The sequence below is a fragment of the Bos grunniens genome, chromosome 2 (genome assembly GCF_055505025.1).
Source record: "Bos grunniens cultivar Pamir isolate PY7600 chromosome 2, Bosgru_T2T1.0, whole genome shotgun sequence".
Classification (NCBI taxonomy): Eukaryota; Metazoa; Chordata; class Mammalia; order Artiodactyla; family Bovidae; genus Bos; species Bos grunniens.
The window spans coordinates 47986062-48005986 of record NC_141166.1 but is presented as its reverse complement, the minus strand read 5'-3'; the positions used below and the strand labels follow the sequence as shown (position 1 = coordinate 48005986).

Genomic DNA, 19925 nt, shown 5'->3' with positions numbered 1-19925 from the left:
CTGCCTGCATTTCACTCTGCTGCCTCTGGAAGAGGTGTGTTATCTAAAGTGCTTCCATCATGAATAATGATGGAGAAACTGCCTTTACTCTCCGACTACTGTACTTTCAGGCAGAAATCCATGGGCTGGTGCCCACGGCATCTATCGGGAACTTGGTTATCACACACGTTTAAAGCAACCAGTACTCAGCGTGAAAGGCAGCGAAAGGGAGGGGCCGGGACACTTCGGGTGAGCAGCGTTTCTAAGGTCAGACCCAACCCAATCCCCGCCCCCCCACTACTTTTTCCGCTGCTGGTTCTCCTGGTGATTTCGGAAATCGGCTACCTTTGTTTACATGTTGGCTCAGCACTAGAAAGCCTTAGTGCTTTCTAAAAAAGAGAAATCTCTTGCGTTTATAGACAGTGCTGGGGGAGCAAAGTTCCTTCTCCTGGGCAGGGGAGGGTGCCTCTCCTGCAACACGTGCCGGTGGTGGCAACATCTCTGAATCGCACAGAGGCAGCTTAAGTGAGGGAGAGGTTCGGGGGAAGGCGAGGAGGGTGGTGTGGGGCAAGCAAGCAAAGTGCGGAAGCTGTATGGGGATTCTTCTAGAAAGTGGGGTGGGAAAGGAGCTAGGGAGGGCGTGTGGAGGGAAGGGATCTGTGTCAGAACGTGCGTGTGAGCGGATACAAAACCCGAGAGAGGCGTGAGCAGCGCTGTGTGTGCGAGCGGGAGCGAGGGGCGCCGGCTCTGGGTGTGTGCGCCTGGGTGAGTGACACCGAGGGGCGGGCTGGCCGGCTGGCCGGCGGGCGGGAGCAGCCTGCGAGGGGCGGGAGTGTCCCTGCGTGGAGCGGGCCGACCCGGAGTTGTGTCAGTGAAGGAATCTAGCCCGGGGGCCGAGCCGGCTGCGCCCTCCGCCGCGAGCGCCGGCAGCGCGGGGCTAGCTCCGGACGGCGCGCGGCCCAGGCAGCGGCTCCTGCTCCGCCCGCCCTCCGCGCCGCAGGGGCCGCCACCGCAGCCGCGCCTCCCCTCGCCGGCAACCGTGCCCCCAATCCCCGTCCCCGGTCCGGGACGGAGAGGCCGGCGCTCGGCACAGAGGTAAGCCCAGGATCTCCGGCCGCCGCCGCCTCCCGGGACCCATTCCCCGCCCGCCCGCCCGCCGGGCTCGGGCCGGGACGCGGCGGGGCCTGCGCAGCCGGGACGGTAGCTGAGCCCGGGCCGCGCGATCCGCAGCCTGAGTCGCCCAGCCCCCGCCGCCTCCCGGGGCGCTGGGTGTGGCCCCCGCTCGGCGCCGAGGCGGGCTGGCCAAGCGGACCGGACGCGGAGGTCGCCGTCCTGCCTTTCTCGGGCCGGCACTGGCGAGCGAGCCGGCGGGCGGGAGGAGGCGCAGGGTGCGGTGCACATTCGCGCGCCCAGGGCGAGCGTGTGGTGGCGGCGCTCCGACGTGGACCCGCCCGCCCCGGATCTGAATCGGCCGCGGTCTCTCGCCTACCCTCCCTTACGCGAGCGCCCCCTTCCACCCGCCGGGCGGACGGAGACCGATCCCCTCTTGCCGCCGCGCTCCTGCTCCGAGCCGCCTCTGCCGGCAGCATCACGCCCTCGATCGCTGTCCGGCCTGGGGGCAGCCGGTCCAAGGAAACTCGCGCCCCTCGGTGCTCGGTGGGAGCCGGATGCGGCGGCTCCCGGAGCGGGTAAACTCGCCGTGGTGGTCCTCAGGGTGACGGGAGGCGATGCCTGGAGACTTGGCCGCGGGAGTAAGCGTTCGCGTCGCCGCGACTGGGCGGGCTGACCCGGAGTCGGCCGACGTTGGCCAGAGCTCGAGACAGCCGTGGTTCCGGAGATGCGAGAGGGTCTTCCCGCTCTATGCCCACTCCCGACTTTTCCGTGCCTCGGAAGATCGGTCCCGCTCGCTCGCACTCTGTTTGGTGATTAATACTTACTGCAAACGTGGGAGATGAAGGGTTGAGACTTTTACCTGGACAGGGGATGCGACTGAAACCTCCTATCATGTCAGCTTGAGGTTTCCACCTCTTAGGGGGTTGGTGTGTGTGTTTGTGAACTTCCTGAGCTTTTGATTCCCAGTAGTCCGGGTTTTAGCAAATGCCAAGATTTTGGAGCCCTGACATTTTAAAGATTCTTTCTGTGCAGCATTTTCCTTTGAGTGAGCTACAAAATCTGTAGCTTGAGAACTAGGGAAAAACCTTGAACTTCAAACACAGCCTCTTTCATGAAATGTTATGTGCAGTATTTTTTACTTGCTTATTTGATTTTTTAAGAAAATGTTATATTAAAAACTTTTACCAGTCCTCTCGCACATCAGGAAAAAAATGACTCAAATTTTAGAACCTATGCAGAAGAAGAGCTTTATGCCAGTATTTGAAAGAGTAAGGTCGTGTGACCTTTATGACTGGTTTAGTTTGTCCTAAAGGAACGATTCATTGCCGTATCTGATTGATTTTGTTTTCTAGAGATTAAGCAGATGTGTAATATGGCAGAGAGAAGAGACAGGAAGTCAGAATTGCTTCATTCTGAAAAAAGAAAAAATATTATCCAAGTAACAAATTCATTTACTTTGAAAGATACTCTGAAATGAAGTCTCCAGTCGCTTTGTTGTATAAAGTATTTGATTGGCCTTTATAAAATTATATCAACTAAAACGCAATGTGTTGTATAGATGGGGCAGGTTTTTTATCAAGTAATTGTAGTATTTAAAAAAAATACCTGTGTATGAAAATATTTGTTGGATCTCTAGGGGAGATCAACTAGGGGAAAATCAACTTTGGGAATGATTTTCTATTTGGACAAGGCAAATGCTGCTGCAGTCTCTAATTAGAGTTTTGGATTAAACTCAAGCTTTGTTAAAACCTATTTTATGGAGCAGCAGAACAAAAAATATGTCTAATTCTTTATTTGTGTGTGGCTTTAAACACATACGTGCACGCGCGCACACACACACACACACTTACACGACTAGCTCCAAAGGATAATTTGCATAAAAATACAATCACTTGAATGCAGAGACTATCTAAGAGGATGGTTAGAAAAAAAAAAAAAAACGAAACTCAACATCAGGGAAAGGAGTATATTAATTGGCAATTTTCTTTCTTTAATCCTTGCCTGTGAAAATATTAAATAATTTTCTAGGAATCAATTTAAATTACTTACTAAGGCAAAATGTTCAAGACTCCTTTTGTATTCATTTTGTTTTAGGGAGCCCCCTAATGAAAGTCTCCAACTGACTGTTGCTGTGCTTGCCTGATTTTCAAGTGGCCTTTGTGGGGATAGATTTCTGTGGGCTTGTGAGGCTGCTCAGCCAATCTCTGTAACGATCAGGAAAAGAAAATGCTTAGGCCACACCATTGCAGTCTTTGATACTCTGCCAGTAGGAAGCATCTCAAAGACCTACTTTGCCATGCAGATGGAAATACTTTCCATCAGAAGTCAAGCTTTAGAAATATTTCATTTTTGGTTCTAAGTTTTATCGGTTTCTCTGTCTCTGATGATAGAATTGTGCTGTTATCAATGAATATTCATTTATGGCTTTTGTGTTGAAGGCACTTAGGTGATCTTCATCCTGTTACCTGTGTTATCTTTACACAGCTTTAATCAGCATCTTATGAGGCAGGACAAAAACTTTGGGTTACTGTTTGATGGATAAGTGGAAGAAGTTGAGATTGCTCATGGTATGATCTAAACGGCAACCATGTGTCTCCCCATGTGATGATAGATGGAGTGGGTTTTGTGTGACATGGATACAGCCTGCTCACTGCTCCCTTGTGTTTCTTCACTAGTCATCTTCTGTAGACCCTTCACTGTTATTTAAAGGTGATAATTGAATCAGATGGCTGTTACAGTGTTTGTACCCAGAACAGTTGCTTTCACAAGCATAACACAGGACATGACGGCAGCTGCATAATATGGGCAGATTTAAGTGATGGAGTCTGTTTATTGATCTCTGAATGATTGTGCATAATTCAGCCAATCAATTCATTCCATCACTGTTCTGTCTTAGTGTGTAATCACACAATTAAAATGTGATTTTCATGATACAGTTAAAAAACACCAGTACACATAATTATAGAACAAAAACAAACCTTTATTTTTTTTTCTTCCTTTTTTTTTTTTTTTGAAGTAGTCTGCTGTGAAGGTGTTATTTCCTTGACACATCAAAATGGCTAATTTGGAGTTGTGACGCTTGTTATGTAAATAGGCCATATGTTGAATTTCTACAGAAGTTTATTCATTCAATGTTGTGATAATGGATAGGATCCCCTAAGTACCATAGCTAAGAAAAATAGCCTGTGAAGATGCATTTCTACTGTGTATATCATTCCCATTATTTTTGTTTAACAGCTAGTGTTTTTATTTTCTAATAAAAATATTCTTAAATGGGATGTTGTCATCTATCCTTATATGTACCAATTATTGTAGTCCTGATGTGACTTAGCAGCAGCAGCATTGTAGTCCTGACTCTAACTTTCTTCTCATTTATGCACTTGTTTAATAGTTTTCATGATTGATGTTCTGTAGTTAGGGCAGAAGCTACATGCCTGATCAATTTTTTATATTTTTCTGCTAAACCCTTTCCTTTCACAATGAAAAGACTTTCCTTTTCTTTCTACTGTTAGCATTCGCTTCATCACTCAGACTCAGACCTAGGAACCATCCTGACTTCTCTCTCATTCATTCCTTTAAGTAAAGAGAAAGTGAAAGTCGCTCAAGTCACGTCTAGCTCTTTTTGACCCCATGAACTATAGAGTCCATGGGATTCTCCAGGCCAGAATACTGGAATGGGTAGCCGTTCATTTCTCCAGAGGCTCTTCCCAACCCAGGTCTCCCACATTGCAGGCAGATTCTTTACCAACTGAGCCACCAGGGAAGCCCAAGTGGACACCAAATCTTGTCAACTTTTCCTTTGTAAGAGTTTCTCCGAACCAGCCCCGACATTCCTCACTGCCTCCCCCAATAGCCGAGACCCTTGGCCATCACTATTCTAGGATGATTATAGTCGGCTACATCCTGTATCTCTGTAATTGAGTTCTCCCAATGCGAAGCATTTCATCTTATCAATGTTCCTAAAACTCTGCTCTTTAGAATTCTTATCCAAGGATTGTCTCACGAGAAAACTGAATTGAATTTAGGTTTGTCTGATTCCAAAGTTCGTACTCTTTTCACTAGTTCAAGTATTTATTATGCCCTCTACCCACCACATTTGGTCCAACCTCTCAACCTGGTTTTAATGTACCTGCTGCTGCTGCTAAGTCGCGTCAGTCTTGTCCGACTCTGTGCGACCCCATAGACGGCAGCCCAACAGACTCCTCTGTCCCTGGGATTCTCCAGGCAAGAATACTGGAGTGGGTTGCCATTTCCTTCTCCAATGCATGAAAGTGAAAAGTGAAAGTGAAGTCCTCCAGTCGTGTCTGACTCTTAGCGACCCCATGGACTGTAGCCTACCAAGCTCCTCTGTCCATGGGATTCTCCAGGCAAGAGTACTGGAGTGGGTTGCCATTGCCTTCTCCGTTAATGTACCTGACTCTTGCTCAAATTTTACTTACCAACTTTATTTCCTACTTTTCTAACATGAAGCTCCTATTCCTACTAATTGAATCTCACTGCCCTTCTAATTGGAGAAGGCAATGGCAACCCACTCCAGTACTCTTGCCTGGAAAATCCCATGGACGTGGACAGAGGAGCCTGGTAGGCTACTGTCCATGGGGTCTCAAAGAGTCGGACACGACTGAGCAACTTCACTTTCAGTTTCATGCATTGGAGAAGGAAATGGCAACCCACTCCAGTGTTCTTGCCTGGAGAATCCCAGGGACGGGGGAGCCTGGTGGGCTGCGGTCTATGGGGTTGCACAGAGTCGGACATGACTGAGGCGACTTAGCAGCAGCAGCAGCAGCCCTTCTAATTTGTTCATGCTGTCTGTTTTAGATGCCTTTTCCTTTTCCCTCTGACCTAAGCACAATCTCCAGGTTAAGTCCACTTGCCCTAATCATGTTGCTGTCCTTGGATTCTTCTTCTACCCTTTTGCCTGCATCATTCTTTAGAACACTCTTATATACTCTCTCTTATACTCCCTTATACCATTGTGTTCTTAATTCTTGCTTTCCCAACTAGACTGCAAGTCCTCAGAGGGCACTGAGGGACCTTGTATGCTGTCTTTGAATCGTCTACCAGCCTTGGGCACAGCACACCCTTGATAAGTAGACCTGTAGAATCAATAAATTAGAAAGGTGATTTTTTTTGTTGTTTTTTTAAAAGATGGGCTTTGATATTGCCTGTGTACTGCTCATCATTGTGTCTTCAGAGCCTAATTTGCAGCTTGACACTTAGTCATGACCTCAATAAATATTTGTTAATGTAGAAATTAATGTTGACATTGGATGAAAGGGACCAGCATTTGAAGAAGAGTCTGTCAAGGAGTTTTTTCCTATTTTTTTTTTTTAGTGGTTCTGATCAGTCTCTTCATTCATCAGCTATGAGGATTCTGAGACCTCGGCATTTTCCAGAGTTGAGATAATGATGGACGCTGGCAGTTGTGAGTTAGAATTAAGGAGGCTGTCGTTATTTTAGGGTGGAGTGATGGGTCCCATTAGTGAGCACAGGTGAAAGCACTGAGGCCTTATGCCAGTATTTTATACAGAGTTATCATTTCTATAAATGGGCTTCCCATGTGGCGCTAGTGGTAAAGAACCTGCCAAAAGGGACGTGGTTTCAGTCCCTGGGTCAGAAAGATCCCCTGGAGGAGGGCACGGCAACCCACTCCAGTATTCTTGCCTGGAGAATCCCATGAACAGAGGAGCCTGGCGGGCTATGGTCCATAGGGTTGCAAAGAATTGGACACAACTGAAGCAACTTAATATGCATGCATGTATTTCTATAAATATTCAGGCTAATCAGCTCTAAGGGCTTCCTGGGTGGCTCAATGGTAAAGAATCTGCCTGTGAAGTAGGAGACGTGGATTTATCCCTGGGTCGGGAAGATTCCCTGGAGAAGAAAATGGCAACCCACTCCAGTATTCTTGCCTAGGAAATCCCAGTTCATGGGGTCACAAAGAATCGGACACAACTTAGTGACTAAACAACAGTTGCAGAGTTACCCAATCGTTTCATTTAAAAGCTTCTTGAACATTAAAAAAAATCCGGGAATCCATCTAAGGATGAAAAGTGAGGTAGGAAAAATTGCCACACCCATTCTGCTGTATCAGGACAAAATTCAGTTCTTTCAACTTTTAATAAGACTCACTTTGTACAAGGCCCTGTTTCTGCTGGGAAGGAGTTTATAGTTCAGTAGGAGAAAGAACATATGCATCGCAGAAACAAAGGTCTAAGAGAGCTCAGAAGGGAAAATTTCCTTCTGCTTGGGGAGTGGTGAGGGCCTTCCAAGAGTGACGGTTGTTTGAGCTGATTATTGAAAGGCTTCGGGTGAGATTTCAGTAACTATATTGGGAATATAGAGGTGGGGAAAGGGCCACAGCGTTGGGAGGAGCGCAGGGCAGGCATCCCAGGGTTTTTTGACTCTAACATCAGTCCTTTTACATATTTTACTACCACTGCGCCAAAGCTGAAATGCTACTAGGACCCTCCTGGGTAGTAGTAATGAAACTTAAAAGGATATACAAATACCTGCAATTGTTACTTTTGGTGCCAAGTGCTGAACTGACCATGACATAAAGTGCAAAATAAATCTTGTAAGGATTATAATTGGTGTGTTTCTGGGTAGCATCCAGCTTGCCTAGAATTCCTGAAAAGGATTCTTGCAACGTGGAAACACCACTGAAGGCTGAAACTTTCTTAGTAATGTAAACAGGTCAGCCCTAATCGTGGTCCTAAGTAACCAGGCACCTGTGGGACACTGCGAACCTAGCAGAGCATGAGTAAACAGCTGCATGAGTAAACATGCTGTTCTGTAGTTCCCAGGTTCTGATTCTGACCCCTTGGATTATAAAACTAGGACAGATGGGTATGAGTTTCAGGGAGACAGATTTGGGGTCAGTATAAGGAAGGTGGTCCTGTAATGGATGGAGCTATTTCACGAGGTGATAAGACTAACTAAATGTATTCAGGCATGGGCTATACCAGGCAATGTCTACATACTGCATTATCTCCATCTTTCCTCAAATCACTGCTATTGCCCCCTCCCACCTCATTTACCGATGGGCCATCCTGAAGCCTAGCAAGGCTGAGTGGTGAGTACATTACAGAGCAGGTGTTAACCCTGGCAGTTTGAAAGCAGAGACTGAATATGTACTGGATGAGGAAAGGGGGCAAACCTCAGATGGCCACTAGGATTTTTAAGGATGCTTCCTCACGCTAGGATCGAGTCTTAATTCTCCTTGGGGGATCAAGAATCCTGCTAATTGTTGCCAAGCACTAATTCATCAACAGCAGCACCCAATTCCTAGAAATTCAGAACAAAGAGAATGCAACCATCACCATCATGATGGCTACCACTCACTGATCATCTCATTTAAATCTAACAGCCATCTTGCAAGGTAGGGATTATGTATCCTTTTAAGGAAGGGGCGCCGTAGCTCTGCCAAGTTACATAGATTAATCAAATCTACAGAATTGACGAGTGGCTGTTTTCTTATATCACCCTTTAAGGTAATGCATGGTGATGATGTCAGACATATTTACCTATCAGTTCAGCATAGACACCAACCATTCAGAGAGGCCACCAGCTATACACAACACTGTGATTCTTCTCAGAGATGGGATTCCCATGAGGTCCTGTTGAGGCAAGGTCTGAAGGGATGTGAAAGCTTGGTAGTTCACCAAGATGACACATCTGGAGTTCCAGAAAACTGTAGTGCCTTCTTTTTATGTTCAGCATTTATCTGATTTTACACACCATACCTAATAGGGATTCCCAGGTGGCACTAGTGGTAAAGAACCCACCTGCCAGTTCAGGAGATGTAAGTGATGCAAGTTCGATCCCTAGGTTGGGAAGATCCCCTGAAGAAGGGAATGGAAACCCACTCCAGTATTCTTGCCTGGAGAATTCCATGGACAGAGGAGCTTGGTGAGCTATAGTCCGTGAGGTCGCAAAGAGTCAGATACAACTGAGCAACTAACACGCACACACTATAATTGTATTTCACACAGATTTCTGAATAAAGAAAAGTAGTTTCACAACGGTGCTTTCGTGTCTTCCTTGTAAATGTGTCTTCTTCCTCACTCCTTTTCTTCCTTTTACTTTCTGTACTCCGAGGCCCATCTGTCTGGACACCATCCCCTCTTTCTTCCTCAAGTGTCTCTTTCCATCATCTCTCTTTCCCTCAGGGTCTCAACCAGCCTTCATTTTTGTCTCATAAGCATTCATGAATCTTTCTCATTCTTTAATAACAAGAGAAGTCAAGCAAAATCCTCGTGGTCCCTTCCTTATCAGTCTGGTCATGTACCATCTCCCTCCCTGGTCTGAGAAGGCATCTCCTTGAAGAACAGGTCCTCACACATCACTTACCCTGCCCCAACTCCCCTTTCTTCTCCACCCTCTACAGCTCTGTTCTCTTGTAACAGCCGCCTCTGTGCTTCAAACTGCCAGACCCATGGCCCAGGATTTTCTTATAATTCTTGACCTGTGCACTGCCTCTGGTGTTACTGATCTCTCCACCTTGAGACCTTGCCCACCTGTTTTCTGAGTCATGCCTCTCCTGATTTCTTTCCTATTGCCCAACTGCTCTGTATTAGAGTTCTCTGCAGGCGCCTCTTTTCCTCCCAGACCTCAGCACCCTTGAAGGTTCATCCTTCAACCCTCTCTGCTCACCTACTTCTTGATTCTGTTACCACCTATAGCTGTCGATTCCTCAGTCTGCAACTCCGACTGTGAACTCTCCTGTTACCTGTGCCAGGCATCTTAAACTCAGTAAGTTCAAAACTCTGCTTCTACAGCCAGCCTACTCCTTCTGTGTTCTCTGCCTCAATTAATGAAGCCATTTGATCAATTTTAAAATCTAGGAGCTGTTTCTTATTCCTCTATTCTTATTTCTTATTCCCCTATTCTTCATTGATGACTCAGCCATGTAAAAACTATCTTCTCACACCCTTAATTCTGCCCTCACCTCTCCAGGCCATTACCTCCACAACTACCTTGGTTCAGGCCCTCATCACTCTCTCGAGGGTTACTGCAGTAGCCTTGTAACTGGTCTCGCTGCCTTCTGCCTGGCCTGCTTCCAATCCCTTCCCCACACTGCCGCCTTTCTAAAAGGCAAATTTGATCACGGACTCTCCGCTGCTGAAAATCTTTCTGCAGAGTCACTGCTCCTCCAGGATAAAAATCTAAGCTCCCTAGCCTGGCACAAAAGCTCCTTTGTGATCTGGCTCTCCCTTCGGGTGTGTATCAAAGTCTTCTCTAATGATCCTGGTCCCCACTGACTACCCTTGCCCATAGCATCCCTCCTAAAGGAAATGAGCTGTTACAGGAGAGAAATGAGAGGAGGTATGGGAACAGAGAAGAGATTACAGGGCTGTGGTGTCCTGTACCATGACCACTATCTGCCTGTGGCTGCTGAGCACTTGAAACACACTTGGTCCAAACAAAGATATGAGTGTGAAATACATCACGGATTCAAACTCAGCATGCAAAAAAGAGTGTAAAATAACTCATTAACAAATTTTAATATTGATCCCATGTTAAAACAGTAACATTTCGAATATAGTAGGTTGAACATTATTAAAGTTAATTTCACGTTTCTTTTTATTTTATTTTTTAACATGGCTACTAGGAAATTATAAACTACCTGTGTTTGGGCTTCCCTGGTGGCTCAGATGGTAAAGAGTCTGCCTGCAATGCAGGCATCCCTGGGTCAGGAAGTTCCATCCCTGGGTTAGGAAGATGCCCTGGAGAAGGAAATGGCAACCCACTCCAGCATTCTTACCTGGAGAATCCCGTGGACAGAGAAGCCTGGCGGGCTACAGTCCATGGGGTGGCAAAGAGTCAGACACGACTGAGCAACTAACACTCTCACACTTTGACTGTGTGGCTCGCATAGTAGTGCTGTTGGACAGCATCAACGGAGGACATCTCCTTGCTCCCAGGAGATACATCCTGTTTGAACCACTCCCAAAAGCTTTCTGAATGATTAAGTCAACCCTACAGGTGTAGAGAAGCAGCAGTTGCTCCATTTCATAAATCCAGAGATACTAAGTTGGTGTAGATGGACAGGGAAGTCTGGCGTGCTGCAGTCCATGGGGTTGCAAAGAGTCGGACATGACTGAGCAACTGAACTGAACTGAGATATTAAGTGCTTTAGATAAGATTCAGTTTCACAGATTGTGAAAATTGCAGCAGGGAGCCCTTCGTACCACGTATTCAGGGCTGAAATCTCAAGTCAGGCACATCTGTCTCCCCCGACCCCCCAGTCACCCTCGGGAGAGGGAAGCAGAGAGACTGTGCGTTAGAGGGAGGCTTTGAGGTAGGCAGGAGGAGCAAGGGCAGGGCAAGAGGCGCCCCATTCCCAGGAAGCCTCCTGCTTGTAAGGTACAGACAGAACACCAAGAGCCATGATCTCTGAGATCCCCCATCCTGCCGTGGCTCCTTCCCCAGTGGGAGAAGTCCCAGCTCCCCCACTGTCTTGAGTCTCAGTAATATGTCCATGATGAAGCCACTGTGCGTCAAACAAAATGACCTGCCTAACAGCTGGTAAGTTCTCAGTCGTGCCTTAGGATACCGGGGGCAGCAATCTGTGGATCATTTGGCCTAAAAGGCTTGGAGTAAGGTATAGAGCTGTCACAAGGACCCGGAAGATAATATGTCCTGAGAGATATGCAGAGCTTTCTGTCTTCAAGTGGAAAAGCCAAACAGTGATAGGAAAGCAGAACTTATCAGGTTGGAGCCAGGAGAAACATGAAGGTAAAGGGAATAAGCCATGACTATTAAGGGAAAAATCCCATGGAATCCCGTGCCAGTGAGGCTGATAGGCAGTGGCCTCAGCGCTTGTATTCTGGTGGTTTGCATGCTGTGTTCTATTGAACCTCTTGGTTCTAATAAGAATGCCCTGGGCAGTTGTTCTGACTTGCCTTTATGTATCAGGCATTAGTATAAGATTCTGGTAGGGAGAGAGGTGGTTGTGTTAAAAGTTTGAAAGTCATACTGTACAGAGACTGGCCTGAGAAAGTGGTGACCACCCAGGTGTGGTGACTGCTCTCCCATTGGCAACATCTGGGACTAGTGCAGGCCCTTAACAGGGGCTCCAGCTCCTTTCCATCTGAAGCTGAGTGACTCTCCATTGGACTGACTGTGCAGTCTGCCTCCCCTTACCCGGGACGCCAGAACCATCTCATTCTTGGGTACCAAATTTCCACTTTGCACCCCAGGTTCTCTCTCACATTCCCAAGTCCCCACTTTGAGTTCTTGTGTAGGAATCCCAAATTGCCTTTGGTAAGGGTCCCATCACTTACCTCCAAGCTTTCTTAAGCCGATAGTCTTGCCTCTGAGCTACAAGCGCTACAGTAAGTGCCTGCTGCTCCATTTCAAGCTTCTTCAAAACTGGGTCCCATCACTTACCTCCAAGCTTTCTTAAGCCGATAGTCTTGCCTCTGAGCTACAAGCGCTACAGTAAGTGCCTGCTGCTCCATTTCAAGCTTCTTCAAAACTGACTCCTGCCAGCAAAGGGCCAGAAACTCAGTTTGGCTGCCCTGCTGGTCTCTGGGGTCCCATTTGTACCATAAATGCAATTTGGGAAGAGAAGGGGAAGGCAAGTGTAGCCTGGTTTTCCTAAATTATGGTATATCTGCTTCTTTGTTCCCTGTGGGAAAGTTGGTCTTACATGTAGACTAGAAAGGTAGCTGCTGCCTTTATAATGGTGTGCTTTCAGAATTCATTCTACTTAAAAGAGCTTTTCAAATATCAATACTTACTCTTTCTTGCTCTCTAATATGCAAAAGCCTACATTATAAAAGCTCTGTTTTCTTTCCCAAGACCACTATGGTTTGGAAGAGAAAGGGCAGATTTGATGCTTGGAAAGCCTAGTTTTGACTCATGTAATTGACTGGCTGTAATGAACTTGAGCCAATTACTTAATCTTCCTGAAGATTAATCTTTCTGAACCTCAGTTTTCTCGTTTATGAAGTGAAATTAATAGTACCTACTTGCTTTGTTACGATTTTTTTATGACTAAATAAAACAAGGTATAAAGTGCCCAGCAGCAGGGCCTAAAATGCAATGCTAAGGAAGTGGTAACTTACCAGATTTTACAGACCCTTTCCTGAGACTGATAAGGAAGAAGATAAGAAATCTGGGTCTAGAGACCCAGAATTCAGCCATCCCTGGGTGAAAAAGGATCAGAAGGAAGTTGCCTTCACATTTTTGCTTAAGGCAAGTCCTGCCTAATGGTTTGCATTTGTGAAAATATTCATCTGGGATTATGAATGCAGCATGAAGCCATGGGAAAAAAAAAAAAGACATGTTTACATCCTTTGCCAGGATAATATAAGAATAAACAAAGCAAGTTTTTGAATCTCTGAATAGTCAGGTGCACTGCCATCAAAATAAACTTTTATTTCTATTCTTTGCTGATAAATTATAGATAAAGGAAGCCACTAAAATAACCCAGAAAAGGAAGATTCATATACAAATTAGATACCAGGGACAGGCTTCACACTTGCTTTGTTGGAGCCATTCTTCCCTTAACTGTGGGTGTTTGGGAAGTTCTTTTATTGTCACCTTTGTTGCTAACAAAAAGAGAGAAACAGCTTTAGTATACTCAGGAGAGAATGGTTTTGATTGGAGGCATGTTGTTCTCAGTGTGGGCTAACTTTCCTGTATTGTAGTGATTGCTAATACATAACTGAGGAAACCCGTAAACAGAGCTGGATCTGACATACTGCCACTTCTAATTGGCCTGTGTTTATTATAGGAATGGGGGCAGTCCTATAATTTTTAAAGGGGAAAGTGGAAGATGTTATGCTGGCTACTGTGACTGCTAGTGTTCTCATCTAGAAGGTCTTTGGCCTTTTTCCTGTATGTATTCTGTGAAGTCTAAATGATGGGCTGGATTCAGTGCATGCAGGGGCTGTCAATGGCTTCCTGGGTCCTTGGATGCAATTGATCGCCCCTGGCGATACTATAGTATCAATGGAGTGTCATATTCAATCCATGAACACTCACAAAGAGAGTATAAACCCGCTACCTTTAATGCTGTTAAAAATAATAGCATTAAAAATATTATTTAGTGTTGGTTTGTGGCATTAACATATAAACTCATTTATTGTTCTACTAGTCTCGGAGTAAGAACTGTTGCAGTTGCAGTGGGTGGTATCAACTGAGGTGGTCATGACAACATTAATTTATCATTTCCAAACCTTGGTAGGATTTCACCTTCTGAATCTTCTGGATTGTCTGTAGTTATTTCTCATTTGTTAAGGCAAGGCATATTTAGCTGTTCCTTATGGAAATACACTAGAAGTATCTTCATGAAGGTTGATGAAAATTGTTCCTTTTTTGCAAATCATTTTTTCTCTCTATCAAGACATTTTTGGATTCTAACTTCTAAAAATTTAATCTCTGAGTGGTACATCTTTCACTTGTTTGTCGATTATACTTTTGAAAAAGGTGTTTCCTTTGTCATTGATAAAATGTGGACCAAGACAGTCCAAAGACAGAGTTCTGTGACTTTCTCCACGAGACTTCTTGACATCCATACATGAATTGTTAGCTGTGTTTTGTTTGTTTGTTTCTTTGTTTGAACGAGTTTGATCATCTTGCACTTGGGTTTACTGTCTTGCCCCCAAGCTCTCTCTAAGAGGATACAGCCAGGAAAGACTTAATCCGATGCCTCAGTGATGCCATCATTATTGATCCACTTACTGCCAATCATAGAACCTGTATTATGAAATGTAACGAGATTAATTTGGAGTAACTTGTAGATTGCATACATTCTTCTTTTGAAAAGTTTACTCAAGAGCATATGTAAATGACCCTGTTTTTTATTTATTTTTAGAAAATAATTTTGTAAAGTAAACTCATACTTCACCTCTAATTTCAACTCATATGAGCTTGTTTGGTTAAAAGGAATTGCTTTCCTGTGTATCACTCAGTTCTCTTTATGGAATCATTGCTTTGAAAACTAATTGGTGGTGGGATGGGAAATCAGACCTTGGGTGTCACTCCAGCACATCATTATACTCACTCCTCCTGGGACAGACATGAATCACACTGAGGCATGTCCACACAGCATGCTGGCATCTATGTAAATGGCTCCATGACAGCTTCACTAACTGTGACCATGACAGAGAATGCACTGATGGCATCATGTCGCTAACGGATGTGTTTTCTCTAAGTAGAAAACTCTGTATTATTTGAAAAAGTTCCCCACCCGCCGCCACCCACTACACAAACTCTTTGACTTTTACATTAATATCAAATGTCAAATATACAAACAATATTTATGTACTGTATTTTGTTTTCTTTGTGTACAAAATAGTCTTCTACATGCTTTTTACCTTGGACTCAATAGAAAGAAAAAAATAATGTGAAAGAACAGTAGCACTGAGGAATTCAAATCTGCAATAGAAAGAAATAAACTCTTGCTTCCTAGAAATACTGCTCTTTGGTAGTGCTTTATATTTTACAAAATACTTTCAACAAGTTTTTTTGCAAAAAACTTTTTTTCTGACTATAAAAATAATTGCATATCATTGAATTTGGAAAAAATACTGAAGTGGGTAAAAGAATTGTCAGCTAAAATTTCACCACCCAGAGATCATCTTTGTTAGCACCTGGTATATTTTCCTTTCAGATATGCATTCATGTGTGGTTGTGAGTATGTGCATACATTGTGTGTGTGTGTGTGTGTGTGTGCTTAAACTAGCTTCATGGTGGACCTGAGAAGTTTGTACTGAACAGTCAGTATGACTTAAAAATGCCTTGGAATCAATTTGAAATTTTAGACCTGGCTATACTACTTATGTAGTGACTGTAAATTGCTTAAACTATCAAAACTTCCATTTCTACTTCTATAAAATGGGGATAATAATAGTATTCATCTACTAGGTTTATTGTATAAGAATTAATAAAATAATACATATAAAATACTTAGCATGGTACATGCCTCGTAGTAAATGCTCAGTAAGTGTGAGCTATTGTTATTATACAGGTTTTCTTGTCTCTTGTCCTCACTTTATTTTCTAGTAGCAATTTCTCTTGTCAAAAAACATTACTTGAGAAGTATTTGGAATGACTGCATATATTTCAATACATGAATATACCTTAATGTAATCATTTCTCTATGCTTAGACCATTTCCAGTTCTTTGCTGTCATGAAGAGCGCCACAGTTAATATCCTTTACATTCATTTCTGTGCATAGACAACAAAATGAATTACTAATGGCATTTTACAGAGAAGCAGAAAAAAATGAACAATTCTTTAGTATCTGCTAATGTGCCAGGTGATATGCTAGGGATTTTTTTATCTCAAAATTCTCATTTAACTCTTCCATAACCCTGTTGAGGTACGTCTGTTACCCCAGTTTTTGGATGAAAACCCTCTGATGGGAGACAAGCAGCTTGCCCAAGGTCACAGAGACAGTGGTGGTGGAGATGGTGTGTGAAGCCAGCTGTCTGATTTCAAAGCTTAAGCCTTTCCATTCTGGCAGGCAGCTCGTGCCTATCTTTTTAAGGCTGGCGGGATGAATAGTCACCATTGTGTTTTTCATGAAATGTCACTTGGTGCCACATAAAAGATAGGACACTTGGCTGGAACTCTGAGCTTGCTTAATATAGCACCTCCCATGTGTGTATGTTCTTATATGTTTTGGAATCAAGCCTCATTAAAATAAAGTGTTAACTAAAGGAAATAAAACATTGGTATGATTATTTGATGAAAGCAAACCTTGAGGAAGAAAACATTTATTTAGTCAAAAAATACAGAAATCGTCTTTGTTTTAGTTGGATGGGCTAGGCTGGAATTGCTTACCTCCCTAGCAATCTGAGTATTTCACACACATCAGTATAGGAATTAAACAATAACAGCCAAAGTAAATGGATGCTGTCAAAAGGGATTATAAGTTTCATTACTTGTATATTAAGGGTTGAAAGGAAAAATCTTTAGCCTTAATTGTAAGATGATATATCAGGAAAGAGCCAAAACAATTGCTATAGGTATAAGTATAAGGGAGACATAAAAATGCTGGGACAAACCTCCAAAGAATTATTTGGTGAACTGACAGGTTGTCTTTAAAAAGTCAGCCATTCGGAACATTTATCTTGGCAGCTCTCAAATCTGACTTACAGTGTGTAGTGTGGCAGTCAATTTTTGTAGGAAAAATGCATAATTAATACGAAGATCAAAGTAGAAAGTATTGCCAGTCAGTACCTAACACACAGTTTCTTAGAACAAAGGAGCAATTGAAGTTGTCTTTTAATAGGGTAATCCTGGCTTGTCATTTTGTAGGTATCAGTTCTTAGTGAAAAATGAAAGAGAAAAAAAATGCCCCGGTAGTAATATTTCATATCTAAGAGGTACTTTGTTGCTGAGTTTATAACCAACTCTTGTCTAGTCAAGAAAGCTACCTTTGGTTTCTGAGTTCTTGAATTTTCATAGTCCTTGAGCTTACACATACTTGCCTTATAATTGTCTCAGTTTCCCTTCAGATCATTTTAGTTCCTGCAGGGAAGAAAGAGTGTCCCTCATAGCCCAAGAACTAAGAAGGTTTTGCATCTTGACACAGCATGACCACCAACTCAGGCTGTGGAGAGTAGGTTGCCCATGGTGGGGTAGCAGGTGGGAAGGGCCTGCGAGTTGAGTGTGGGCTCTCTGCACAACTAGTGAGCAGTTACCACTGTGGACAGAGGGTGGACTCTGGATCTGCAGATTGGATCTTAGATGTGGCTTCATCCAGCCCTCGTAGCTATGTAACGCTGGGTTAAGTGCTTTACTGCCTCTGAGCCTTGGCTCCCTCTGCTCTCACACAGAGATAATGATTCCTGCACAGTCAAAGGTCATAGGGAGGATTAAATGCATTGAGCCAACCAATGGGTTAACTCAAAAGTGCTCTGATGATTAGCTCCCAAGTTACAAATAAATAGACACAGGTCCTGCCTCCCAAGGAGAAGCCAGTTTACCATTTGAAATATTTTCAAATGAATAATGGGAATATTTGTAAAAATATACCATTCCTGGTGCTAACCTCACTTGACTCTCCTAACTCTTTGCTTATACATTTTGCAGTAATATAGGGATAGGCTCCATGCTTGCCCAGGAAGCACCTGGTGCCCAACGAGCATGGCGTCTCTCAGAGCTTGAATGCTCAATCCCATGGCACATCCCTCTGATGAAGGAAGGAGGCGCTTGGCATCAGTAGGTGGTTCCTTTGAACACAATATAGACCTTTATAAAAACAGGCATTTAAGTCTGCTGTGTTGTTTCAAGATAGAAGCAAAACTTGTATGTTTGATGCATTATTTTAGCTTTCAATAAAAAAGATTTATAGAAAAGATATCAGATAGGAAAACATTCCAACAGGGTTGCATTATAAATAATTATAAGCAGCTCTTTGATTATTAAAGCAATCATTTTGCCAAAGGGGAGAAGGAAAGAGAAGAAGTTAGGAATTTTGACACTGGACATCACACACACTTTTCTGAAGTCTCCCGTGGTTCCCCTGCAGCCCTGGTAATGTTGGCAAGGGCTCAGAAACTGCTTCTGTGTCTGGCTGCCAGAGAGTCCATCTCACCTGCGGGGCTGCACTTACTCCCTTTCCCTGGGATGTTTCGGGCTAATCTCCCTGCCCTTTCTTGCCTCCCAGCTGGTCGTGATGACCCTTTCTCTCAGTCCTTTAGAAGGACAGGATTGGTTTATTGGCCACCAGTTTGAGCCCACGTCTTATGAATGTGTTTCAGGTCTATAATAACTGAAGTGTCTCTGTGGCTTTCCTCAGGGATGGGGGACAGGGGAGTGGTGTAAGCCAAGTGCTAGATGTTTTATAAAAAAACCCCATGAAGGACATGCTACCTGGGAATGGCTAACCCTGCTTGCTGTACTCATCTTGAACTGGGTTTGAAATTTTGTTTCTCCTTCTATGCGTGTGCCTGCTAGGTTGCTTCAATCATGTCCGACTCTGCAAACCTATGGACTGTACCCCACCAGTCTCCTCTGTCCATGGGATTCTCCATGCCCTCCTCCAGGGAATCTTCCTGACCCAGGGATCTAACCTGCATGTCTTCTGTCTCCTGCATTGGCAGGCCGGTTCTTTACCACTAGCGCCACCTGGGAAGCCGTTTCTCCTTTTATACAGGAAACTATTCTAAATTTCCCTTATTTGCTTTGCTACTGCATTTCATTAATCTCATTTCTTCATCAGCTATTTCTTGAGTGTCTGCTCTGTACTGGGTACTCTGAGAGGAACAGAAAGGAATTAAACATGGAAAAGGAGAGAACAGTTCACACCTCAGGTAGAAAGCAAAATATGTCTGCAGGGTTGAGAGAAAGGGAGAAGTTAAGTGCGTAATGATTTTTTTTTTGAGCTATATTTTCTATAATAAATTGTGCTACATAAAAATCTATACCAACATTCATTTATGTAACAAATCCCATTAAAATGAAAATTCCTGTTGTCTGTGACTGAAGCAAACATCATTAGAACACAATTTCAATGCAAAAGAAGACTTTGGACAGTCCCTTGGAGTGAGTTGAAATGGGACTTGACCTCTATATCAAGCTTTTCCTCTATATTGTTCATTTCCACGTGTCAACAAATACTTGATTTGATAGTAAAGCCAGTTAAATCAATATTTCTTGCTGTAGTGAAGGTACAGCAACATATATCCAAGGGCAGCATATCCCTACCAGCCTTATTTTGTTCATTTTAGTTCAGTCTCTCAGTCGTGTCCAACTCTGTTCGACCCCATGGACTGCAGCATGCCAGGCTTCCCTGTCCATCACCACCCACTGGAACTTGCTCAAACTCGTGTCCTTTGAGTCATTGATGCCATTCAACCATCTTATC

The 19925-nt window shown here is 44.0% G+C and overlaps 1 protein-coding gene across 11 annotated transcripts in view; it reads left to right on the top strand.

Moving 5' to 3' along the window:
• Window positions 1-322: 322 nt before the first annotated feature.
• The window catches only part of SPATS2L (spermatogenesis associated serine rich 2 like), a 191773-nt gene continuing 172170 nt past the window's right edge, over window positions 323-19925 (top strand). For 2 of the 11 annotated variants that reach the window (XM_086346856.1, XM_086346799.1), the window contains exon 1: window positions 323-504. Coding sequence is in view for 2 of the 11 variants with exons in the window: in XM_086346824.1 (XP_086202950.1) it covers window positions 1817-1901 (85 nt within the window). In the remaining 9 variants the exon portion in view is untranslated. Of the gene's footprint in view, window positions 745-941; window positions 1075-1500; window positions 1668-1768; window positions 1902-19925 lie in introns of those variants that run through there. The other 9 variants (XM_086346829.1, XM_086346774.1, XM_086346826.1 and 6 more) reach the window with 6 other exon arrangements.